At 36.9% G+C, this 12,365-nt stretch overlaps 1 protein-coding gene across 1 annotated transcript in view; it reads right to left on the bottom strand.

Moving 5' to 3' along the window:
• The window catches only part of LOC145999329 (uncharacterized), a 120,311-nt gene that overhangs the window by 39,619 nt on the left and 68,327 nt on the right, over positions 1 to 12,365 (bottom strand). Inside the window, exons 9-12 of the mRNA XM_083136273.1 lie at positions 6,360 to 6,476; positions 6,002 to 6,037; positions 2,737 to 2,859; positions 1,834 to 1,875 (exon numbers count right to left, since the gene is read on the bottom strand). Coding sequence (XP_082992399.1) covers positions 1,834 to 1,875; positions 2,737 to 2,859; positions 6,002 to 6,037; positions 6,360 to 6,476 — 318 coding nt within the window. The remainder of the gene's footprint in view (positions 1 to 1,833; positions 1,876 to 2,736; positions 2,860 to 6,001; positions 6,038 to 6,359; positions 6,477 to 12,365) is intronic.

The raw sequence follows: 12,365 nt of genomic DNA, 5'->3' as shown, positions 1-12,365 counted from the left end.
GCAAAACACTCTAGGATCCAAGGTTAGTTCTGCAGTCTGCCATTGACATTTTGAGATCTTTAAAGAAGTTCGTAGAATCAAAAAGGAACTCGTTTTCTGAATATGAGGAGATAGCCAGAAGAAGTGGCACAGAAGAGTACATTAAGGAACACTCACGTCAGCGGGTGAGAAACGTCCGACTGAATCCTCTTGACTATGAAAATGAACATCAAATCCACCTCATCACTCGCAGACAGGATTTTTCCCTATGGAACTGTCACAAAGAGGTTCAGTAATCTAAACGAACTTGCAGTGGCAACTCCATCACCAATTACATCTGCAGCTCGCGAGCATCTACGAGGAGGATCTGGAACCCTCGCTAGAGAATGAGCTGATACAGTTTGCACACCTAGTAGCAGTAGCAATGTCAAACATCAGGAAGACATCCCAATGGAACTGTCTATGTATAATATTGTATGTAAGGATGCATTCTGCAGTACATTTCCCAATGTCAAAATTCTTTGTAGAATGTATTTGGTCTTAATGGTAACAAACTGCAGCGGAGAAAGATCTTTCTCAAAAATTAAATTAGTGAAAAACAGGCTTCGTGCTGCCATGGGACAGGATCGCTTATTCAACCTTTGTTTATTAAACATTGAACATGAACTTCTTTGTGAATTGGACTTCGATGATATAGTAGATGAATTTTCGGCGAAAAAGGCAAGAAAAGTGTGTCTACTATAAGTATTAAGCCTTTGGGAAATTTCTTGAAGAAAGTGTAGTTACTACAATTTCCACAATGAACCTGTCGATAATTGTCCAGTAAATGGACCATGCATATGTAGTAACATATTTCTTCTTAATTGTAAATAATATAATTTATAATAAATTATGTACGTAAGTACAGTCTACTGCTCAGTTCTCTGTTTCCGTCTGAACCCCCTTAGTATTTACTATATATTGTAGTTACGGTGTTCACTCTTCATAATATACTGTAGACATTTAGACACCGAATTTTACTGCTGCTATAGCGATACAATTTTCGTTCTGTGACTTTATGTTAATGCGCTATTCTCCCTGCAAATCTATCTGCGATATGTTCGATTGTGAATGACTACTGATTTTAAAATCAGGTCTACCATTTCAACTGCTGAAAATTGGTGGTTAACATATTGAGCTAATAAAACTCCTAGTAAAAAATAATAAAAAAGTGGGGGGGACCCCCACAAAACATTTTGCCCAGGGCTTCCACAAATCTTGATAATTATGACTCTGTTTAGACATGTTCTTCATTTTGATAATCATTGCTATTACATATGATTTAATTCATAAATATATTCTTTTCTAACCATAGAAATAACATGGCTGTTCAATGGTGCTGGTATAAGAAAATTAAGAAAGAATGAAAAACACTGTAATTTGCGGAACACAGTATGATTCAAATACTTCAGGGAATTTAAGGTAAGGAATAAGCTGTACACCATGTGACAACATTTGTTTGTTAATGACTGTGTTTCTGATTGTCGGATCGTTCATCACAATTTTCATTCTATTTTTACTCTACATTTTGTGTTGTTCTAAGGGTTGGAATTATTTTGATGCGAAGCTGTGAGTGAGAGTGAGAGAGAGAGAGAGAGAGAGAGAGTGAGTGAGTGAGTGAGTGAGTGAGTGAGTGAGTGAGTGAGTGAGTGAGTGAGTGAGTGAGTGAGTGAGTGAGTGAGTGAGTGAGAGAGAGAGAGAGAGAGAGAGAGAGACACACACACATACACACACACACATATTCTTATCCTAATGTTATTTGTCAATTTATCTATATTTCAAATAAATTTCTAATAATTATCAAACGAAACATACCTGGCCTCTCAACCACATCGGTGCTAGAAGATGATTGTGTGCCTAAATGAATAAAGAAAAATGTTAGTCTATTGAATACCGGTAAATTGAAAGAAATTAGTAATGCTAACATAAGTGTTATTAGAAGTAATTCTAGCATTAAATAATATATATATACACTATATGTTTCTAAAATCTTGTTCAAATCATTTTAGGGTGTAGTTTCTTTATCAGATTCGGAAACAATTAAACTCAATTATAATTATTTAGGCCAAATAGATCAGATCCTGCATTAAAAACATGCCGGGTAAGATGAGATTTGTATGTATGGTATTTGACGAAGTGACTCAAGGTTTGATTACCGCGAATTAGGAATGTTTACTTTTTACCTTTTCCGAAGTCAGAGAGAAACCATGAAAAAGTGATGAAATGCAAATTTGCTCGCTGCAAGAAAGCTTTTCATATGTTTCCTTAACACATGCGAATCTGTTTTCCCTATTGCTTACCAGAGTACACTGCGTGATGACGTCAAGTTGAATATTATGGTAAGGTCCCAGCTTAATAATAATAGTAATAATAATAAGAGATCTAGGGATATAATTCGATTAATTCCTGCATTAATGCTAGTATATAATATTCAAGAAATCCATAGAACATTTCATGACATGTGTGTTATGGTTACAAACACAAACACACACACACACACACACACACACACACACACACACATATATGATGAATCCAACTTCCTAGGTTATTAATTAAAGTTTGAGTATTGCATTTAAAATGAATTGAATGTAATTAATAGCATTTTAAAAAAACTGGCTGCAAACCTACTATTCAATTAAAAATGGTCATGTTTGAATTAAGATTAATTTTCAGATGAATATTCTAAGACCACCACCTACTTATTGAGTTACCTACCACACATCTCTGGTTTCTCATCACTTCTGTCCCCACAGTCGTTGTACCCATCACAGCGGAATTTACACGGAACACAATTCCCATTCTCGCAAGTATATTCCGATGTGTAGCAGCTCCCGTTTCCTGCAATAGTAAGTTCAAAATTGTTACTTGTCTAATTCACCATAGACTGTCCTTTCGTAACACTACAACCGATGTTGAATTGCTATCAAGGGGTTCACATCCTGGCTCAAACTCCGGTGATGGCACAATGTACAGTGGTTCGGATCCCACCTTGAACTGTAGGTCCAGTCCCGATTAGCCCATCTAACCATAAAGTGGGCTTCAAATAAACTTTGACTTCTTTAATAAATAATTACTTTAAAGTGTTTTAGTCCTACTCACAGATACAGTGGATAGATTAATATAATTACAATATACCCCGCAAGAGATGAACATTCAATTTATATAGATATTATAGTTCTATTCATATTTTATTTAACATCTTAGGCCTACAAGAAGCCTAACAACTGGCAATTGGTCAATTTCAAATGGCCGTTTTGCAAATTCTTTTGTAGTGGAATGGTGGGGTAAGGTGTATTTTCCCTTCATATCTCAAGAAAAAAATGTGTTCAAATTGTCGATTAGGCAACAATAATAACCAATATTAGTAATAATGGTGAAAGTTTTCAACTTTACAACCATGAACGTTTACAACATCATTATCAGAGTTAGGATTTTTAGGTGCGCACCTTTTTTTCGTAGTGAAAGTGAGACCTCTCTGGAAGGACTCAGTGTGTGAAATGTTGCCTCAATGTGAGAATGGAGCTGATTTTCCAGCACCTTTTTCCCCCTTTTTTGATAACCTTTCCCCTTCCCTCCCTTTTCTGGAACATTTATCTATTTTCCCCCTTTTTCGTGTTCTTAATCGCTTTTCCTCCCCTTTTTGTGTCCTTTTACTGGTGATGTTAAATATATTTCTTCAGCAAATCATTGAATTTTTATTTTCTTTTTTCGCGACACTTTTATCTTTTAAGATGTTTTCACATCGTTAACTGAAATTGAATGTATTTAAACTGTGCTTGATTGTTGCCTATTTGAAATCAACAATGGAAAGGCAGCTACTGATATGCACCAGATTGCCGTTAGTTTTTTTAAGATAGAAGGAAGAAGGAAATGCAGTTTGGTCTTGGAAGCAGTGAAGCAACAATGTGTTTCTGAAGTGGTGGGTTTCACATTTCATTTGTGTGCAGTGGACAGATATTGTTTGTGGATGTAAGTTCCTTACCAGCTTTTTCATTCTGTTAGATCCTGTTAGTGCATGTACTTTACCATGCCGAAAGTGCCCAGATCCCGATTTCTCAGTCTGGCTCAAGAATTTAAGCATGAGTTCATAGAAAGTAATGGAACTGTTATTCGATGCACGGTTTGTGATAGGGGAATCACATTAGATGAAAAACACCAGAGAGATCGCATCCAGCAACATATTTCCAGCTCTAAGCATCAAAAGAACAAGAAACTGCAAGGAAGTAAATCTCGGTATCCTCTCTTACACAATGCATTTGAGCAGTGTTCTTCCAAGAACCAAAATTTAAAGGAATTTAATGTTGATTTGTATGCATCTTTTACACAGGCGGGGATTCCACTCAACAAGGTGAACCATCGGTTGTCAGTGCCCGCTGAGAGTACGTTAAGGAAAAACTATATTGAACCTGTGTATGAAGAAACTGTTCGTAAAATTAAGGTGAAAGGTCAGATTGCGATATAGGTGTCCTTCTGGATGAGATGACAGACTCAATGCAACGATATGTTTTGAACATTTTGGTTTCTCCTCTGACATGTGAGGAAGTTAAGCCCATGTTACTAAACATGTATGAGTTGCAGAAAACCAATGCCAGTACAGTGATGCAGTCATTTATGGATTTCTGTCAAAAACTGTGGCCCGGTGGAATTCAGTTCAAAAAAAGTTGTTGTTGTACTTACTGACCAGGCTCCCTACATGCTTTCGGCATTTAACCAATTGAAGCCATTGTTCCCTAATTTAAAGCATGTAACCTGTTTGGCTCATGCCCTTCACACGGTTTCTGAATCTATTAGGAACGAATACAACGTTGTAAATGAGTTCATATCTGATCTGAAGAAAATACTCCTTAAGGCCCCGAGTAGCATTCTTGCCTACAGAGAAACTACCTGCCTGCCCCTGCCACATTTCCCCATCATTACTCGCTGGGGATCATGGATTGAGTGTGCTGCATTTCTGTGTGAAAATTTTGAAAAAATTAAGGAGTTTGTGCTTTCCATAGATTCAACCGATGCAGGTGCAATTTCCAAGGCACAGCAACTTCTCCTCCCAGACAAGATAGATGATTTGCAAAAAGAACTATTTTGTGTACATTCCTACAAGTACCTGTCGACAGCCATCAAAAGCTTAGAAGAACAAGGCGTCGAAAAGGAAAAACAATGGGATATCTTTACTACTGTGAGGGGGCAGTTAGATGGTTTTGCCAGAGACAAACTTGAGGCTAGTCTTGACAAGAATCTGGATGTTGTGGAATTTGCCACTTCCACAGAGTTGCCATTCCGAGTTAATACTAAGTTTGCCCCACTTGTTTCTGTGGATGTAGAGAGAAGCTTCAGCTTATATAAAGATATTTTATCTCCGAAAAGAAACAAACTCACTTTTAAAAATTTAGAAATGCTTAATGTTGTAAGGTACAACAGCTTTGTGTTTTTCCCAGACTTTGGTGAATAACTGTAACACAACCTATGTGTGTGATGTGTACACAGCTTCGAGTGAATAGCTTACACTAATAAAATAGGAGGGAAAGTTTTAAAAAGTAATATACTTATGAGCACCTTTTTTTTTTTCCCCAATCAGCACCTTTTTTTGCCCCTTTTTGGGTCTTATTTTAGCACCTTTTCCCTTCCTTTTTCCCAATGAAATTTTCCCCTAAAAATCCTAACTCTGATCATTATTAATAAATTTTCATTTGAAAGGGTTATTATTCCAAATGTTTTTGGGAGAAGGGTGTAAATGTATTTTTGAGAGCTTAAGAATATTCCTTCAAGTGAAGCCAAAGTATAACACTTGTTTTTATAATGTATTACTCTATACGGCTTCATGGCGTGGTGCAAAGCATAGGGGAGCACTTTACTTTTTATTTTTTTTATTATGTAGATAATTAGACTAATATAAATTATAATATAATTTACACTTATATTTGTATCTGTTAATCACAATATCTCTTCACTTATAAAAGTCAATGTATTAATATAGTACACTTACCAGCAAATCTTGATTCATAGCCATTTATTGGAGGACCTGTGACAAAAATTGCAATGAATATTAAAACAGATATGAAACATCTGGCACTGAAGAGTTTATCTAATTTAAACTTTGTTTTAATACATGAAACATTAACAATCAGTATTTTTTTTAATGTATTGAAAATATTTTTTAGCATCGTGACAATATGTGATGGTCCAGTTAAACACTAATAAGTTTCTCCTAGGAAGTGGATTTATAGAAGCTTTTAGACTATTCAGAAATGTATAGTTTGTTGTTTGATTTGTAGTATCAATAATAGTTTACTGTAGAAATGTAAGCGTAATTTATATGTAATATTAACAGAATGGTTACTCACAGCATAATTCAGAATCTTCATCACTTCCATCTCCGCAATCATCTCTTCCATCGCATTTGTGCGACGTGCACCTTCCATTGTTACATTTGAATCCGATATTATTACAGGTTTTAGAAACTGAAAAACACAAAATAATGCCATGAAGTAATTCATGAAGCTTTCCTGGAGGCTAATAATGAAAACATTCTTTCGGGATATAGGGCAGTCACACAAGTCACTTCTATCCTTGAAGATGAGAAAGAGACAGGGATGGTTGAAGGTAAATTGGATTTTTGCGCATCTCTTTTTTCCACCCTCGATCCCAACCCCGCATCTTTCTATCCTGGTTCTTCTACTATCCATTTTCCTCCAATAAAAATCCTGATCATCTCATATATCTACCATTTGAATGACAAAAAATAATAGCTTTACTCTTAATTAAATATTTTTTTATTTAAGTATTAGTGTTAAAGAACATGGTAATTGTAGTTATGTATTTATTAATACCCACATAATGGCATCAAAATAACAGTAATCTCTTAGCTTAAATTGTTACATGATTTTTGCAACATATTTATTATATTATTCAGCAGTAACTTCGATTAATTTGTTAACAATAAATCAAACTTTTAAAAAACAATGGCCACCCAGCCGGTGCAGGAACACAGTGGTTCGCATCGACCTTTAACTGTATGCCCAGTGCCGATTAGCCTTGTGTGTGCATAAAGAAGACTCCAAAATAATAATAATAGTACAAGCAAATAAACAAATACCCAAGCTTATGTAATCAGAAATAGGGTTTTGGCGCTAATCAAAGAGGGCATCCCAGTTTAGCACCCCCTGCCCTCCAAGAGTGGCACCTCAGAGAGTTATCAACCCTTAAGTTGCCCCCAGGGGCGCCGACTAGTCAAAATTATTGGGGGGGCTCTGATCACTGAAGTAAATTAATGAATGACTCAATCCCTCTCTTTTTTAAGTTTTGGCCTCAGTGTTCAAAATCTCGTAAAAGTCCATGAATTCCTCCAAAATATTAAAATTTTCATTTACAGTTCGAATCAGGGAGTCGTAATGTAATGAAATGAAGCGGTATTTTCAATTACGGTTTCCGTTACGTTACAACCTGAAACAGAATAACTTTTTTCGTGAACAGAAACGTTACCTTAGGTATATAAACATTACGTTACAGGTGTGCATAACGGTACCGAACCATAACTGATTTGTAAAGCAGTAGGTCGTTAGGTGACGCTTTAACGTTACATCCATTGCCGGCAACCAGTAACGTTACATGGTAAGAAAGAGGTTCGTCACATATTGACTAGTAACTTTAGTGTATGTGGAAAGTGATAGTAACGTTACAAATAACCAGTAACTTAATTGAGGTCACGACTGTTAAAACGTTACACTCCTTTTTTCAAAGCAACTTTATTTATAGCTGGTATCATACAGACGTTCCGATGTGCAATACCGTGTCTGATGCCGTGTTCCGGAGAGAATAACATAGGTCTCTCGTATAATTGTGCTCGTTACTTTTGTAACGTTACAGTTCCTTCCCTCCACAAAAGTCTGTTTAGAAAAAGTGATACACATATCCGTTACGAATAGCAAATACCGTTATCGAAGGCGTTTTAGAAGAAGCCTCATAATTATGATCGGCAGCATACTAACATTACAGTACTTTGACCCCTTGAAAGTCACTAAGTTATAATACGTATTTTCGTTTTGGATGTCAGTGAAAAAATTAAATTGTAAAACAAAACGTTTGAAAACATCCGTAAACAAGATTCGGCATGACAAAAGTTCTGGTTATTGGAATTTACTTATTAACTATGTATTTATCACAAATATATTTCTTTTCTGCATACTTAATCGCTTTATGTGAATTTGTTCTAATTTGATTATTTAAGAAAAATGAATTTTAACATGTACGTTCACTTTATACGATAGCAAAGCAAACGTTTGTTGAGGGAAAACGTTTATATCTATCTATCTATCTCTCTCTCTCTCTGTTTACATGTGTTACATCATTTTTTTTTAAAAAAAAATACAGTTGTTTAGCGATGAGAATGATTCGTGCTTAGATTAAGTTGCTGAAGGACGAAACATAAAGGACCAACCATGGTCGAGCCAAAAAATCATCTGTGCCACGCGTTCGTCCACCTAAGCGAGAGGCAAGCTTTCTCCTATCGGAAGACGAAAAATAATTGCTTGTTGCGCGACCTTGAGAAGGCAAACCGAACTGATAGCAGCATCACCACGCAAAATCGGAAAATCTGAATCCTGAAACTTTGTACACGTGACCTTCGATCACGAAGCATTCGAGTAGACAACGCCTTGGGGCGATATGAAAGGCACTTTTGGCAAGTAGAAAATACGTAGAAACGAAATGTTAGATGGAATTGTTGTACGAAACAAACGAAACCGCGTTTGTGCAACTGGTCTGTAGCTAGACAGGGCCATTGGACTCTCATGAAGGCAAGAATTGTATGGAAAGTGATTCTCAAAACTAAGCGAATAAAAGGACAGTATATCATTTACAAGGGCCCTCATCCGCTTACAATTTTGAAAATTACTTGCAGTAATTCTTGTCTTCTTGGACGGGAGATGCATTAAACTTTTTGGTGTAGAAACAGACAGAACGCCCGCCTACCTACCATGTTTGAAAGAAGGGCATAGACAGACAAGAAAGTAATTTTCAAGAATGCAAGAACGGCAGTCGACATGGACATTGAGCAACGTGTGACTGAGAAATACAATCGGAACAAAGGACAAGTTTATTCAAGAAACAGTAATTTTATAAAACTTCCTATCATTAACTCAAACTCAGTTCATCCTTTTATCCTCTTTTGTTTGTTATACTTTTGTAGTATTCATGTTTTATATCGCTTTTCTGCCACATGTAGATAATCGTGACGATGAAGATGAATGATGATCATATTAAATCTATGAAGGGATGCTTACAAAAAAAACAGCCATGCCCAGATGTCTACTCGAACTTGAAATGTGTATGAGTGGATCACTAAACGACTTCGGCCTTCGAGCTACGGTTTCAGTTGTAACATGCAGTATAATTACGTTTCTACTACTCTGAATTGACCAAAGCATGTGGTATGTATCCTTCATTTTACTTAAAAAGCCCCCTTTATATATGAGATACTACAAATAATTTCAGGCATACCCTCGAATTCTGATTGCCTGGCACTTCTTTTTTTTTAACTAAGTAATGAAGTGACGTTTATATTCATATTAGGCCTACGACTAGCTCGAACTAAAAACTCTTGTGAAATACTGTGTATATGTTATCCTTGTGAAGTGAGGAACTTCATATTTTGCTAAGATTGGTTGATTGGTTGATTTGGCGTTTTAAGTCCACTTTATGCACAGTAAGGCTAATTGGGACTGGACCTACAGTTTAAAGTGGGATCCAAACCACTTGTACCTCCACCGGGTATCGAACCCGGGACCCCTTGAATACAAGGCGACGACACTACCACTGTGCCATTGGGGAGGCCCATTTTCTAAGAAAATATGTATGAAAAAATATATTTGTAGCTACTACTTGAAGAATTCAAATTATTATGATGGAATTTCAACTTACGTATACTCTGCATATAATGTGTTATCGGAGAGGAGTTTTTGTCTCGCAGTCAATTTATTTTTAGTTGAGGAACTCCAGAGTAAATTGGAAATATATAATGACCCACGTTGTGGTGTGCTGTTCGATTAATCAGAATTGGAGTGAGAGAAATCTGTAGTTAAGTTCATTCAACACGTCAATTTGTAACTGTGAATGCAAGTTTTATTTGATTTAGCAGAAAATCAGTCTGCTATTGTTGTAAGTAATAAATGGAAATATATATATTTTCTGCTCGAGTAGGAATCCGCAGCCGTTATCCAATCAATCAGTTTCTGTGTGTGAAACTTCTGTCTAGGAAAGCTACATACAATTTGCTTTTAATAACAGCAGCTTCAAAATAACCTATCCATTCTTGTCATGCCAAGTAATGTTTGATTTTGATTTGTTATATTTAACTTTGGTTTTATGCCACTTTTGGCTAATCGCGAAGACAAGGATGGGTGATGAAATGACAAAATTGATGAAAGGACATCACAAAGAAAATAATGCACAGGCTGGGATCCGAACTCGGGACCTGTGGTGTCGTATTGCACTGTGCTAACCACTCCGCCACGGTGCTCTGCAAAGTAATGTTTGACCATACATCGTTCATGAAATAAAAACATAACATATACAGTGGCTCACATTAGTAATCAAATACGTAGCATTTTGCTGCATTTCTTCACAATATTTGAAAATTAACAACATGTACATAAATATAAACGATGGTGAAATATTTATACGCATTTCTTAAAGTTATATGTAACTTTTTTTTTAAAACTTTGGGAGCGTTATACGGGGCAGCCCCTTACCATAACAAATAACGTAACTGTAATGTTGCATAACTGAAATATTAAAATATTTTGACTTAGGTTAAAAGCTGAGGCTGTAAGGAGGCACTCAGCACATATGACAGAAAGCAGGAGAACACACAGAATTATACTGGCCACAGGGCCAGTCGCCAGAGTCTCATTAGTCTGCAAAGAGCAGTCCAGGCTGTACTATGTGGAATGAAGTTGAGGATTGGATGTAATACGTGGAAGGTCACCCCTTACACCGCTGTTACGTTTTCAAATCTGAAAATAATTATTTATGTTTGGGTGTGAAAAAAGAGATCACTTTAATATTCAGACAAATCGTGAAAGCCTTCTGTTTCTGTTAAGCTACGTTTCCATTCTGACAAGTTCCAGACCTATGACGTGCAACATGTGCCGGCGCATGTTGCGCGTCATTTAGTGCACTGTTTCCAATTCAAAAATACTTCTGCAAAATACGCTCACAACAACACCGGAGTGCAGGACTTGAGTGTAGCGTTGTTCCATTGTGCTTTAGAGTAGTCAGTGTTTCTTCTCTTGTATTGTAATTATTTGGTAGTGATTTAACTTGTGTAAAGATGAACATTACAAGTATGGCGGGTTTTGTGGTTATGGCAGGCACGTACCATGAACTTGTAAAAAAAAGAGGCGAAAACGACCTAGATGGTGGATTAGAAGTTTTCTAGCGAAAAGAAATTCGGAAGGAGCATATAACTCGTTGATGAGAGACTTACGTCTTCAAAGTGGATACAAAAACTTTGTAAGAATCACTGTAAGTGATTTTGCATTGTTATTAAATCTTGTTGGACCACAGATTGTAGTCACGTCGTCTGTTTCTACTCTAGTGCGCATGCCCCAGGAACTTGCTGCAGGCTGTTTTCATTGTCCGCGGTGCATGTTGTGTGTCTTAATCGTTTGGGGCAATTTTGTCCCCGGCACTTGCGCAGCGGCATGTTGCAGACAGTTTCCATTTCAACAAATGCTTGGCACATGCAGCGTCGCATGCTGCGCGTCATGTTGCGCGGCAAATTTGTGGTAATAGAAACGAGGCTTTACATAGTTTTTTTTTACTGGTCAACTACAGTGCGGGGAAGGAACAATTGATGTTACTTCCTGACTACATTTGTTACCAGTAGCTGCATTGCTCCCTGACTGAAGTATGAGAAAAATGGGTAACAAAAACAAAAATACAACATTTGACGAACGGCAGCAATTTATTTTTACCATACCTAACCAAAGGGTACAGGGAAATTGAAAATGTTAAGTACATGTAAGCGTACCATGGGTGATGCAATAAAACGTAATGAAAAGCAAAATGAGGTAGATTCCGTATCTCAAAAAATTCAACCAAGAGAAATAGGAGAACGAAATGAACGAGCGTCAGTATAAAAAAATCAAGACCCTTTCCTCATCCCCACCCCCTTTCCAAACCAAGGGCTCCGAAAGCAGCTGTGCAACTTGGAGCAGGCATTGGGATTGCTGTACGGTTCAGTAGCGTTTCGTCCGAAAGCAAAATTTCTAGAAAAATGCTACAGTTCGTCTGCGTCCGAGCCTGGCAGATGATGAGTCACACCTTGACTAACCACTGGCAGCGATGGA

Source organism: Lepisma saccharinum, chromosome 1 (genome assembly GCF_977018435.1).
Source record: "Lepisma saccharinum chromosome 1, izLepSacc3.1, whole genome shotgun sequence".
Taxonomy (NCBI): domain Eukaryota; kingdom Metazoa; phylum Arthropoda; class Insecta; order Zygentoma; family Lepismatidae; genus Lepisma; species Lepisma saccharinum.
The sequence above is the reverse complement of the archived record's forward strand: the minus strand, read 5'-3'. Positions and strand labels throughout refer to the sequence as shown.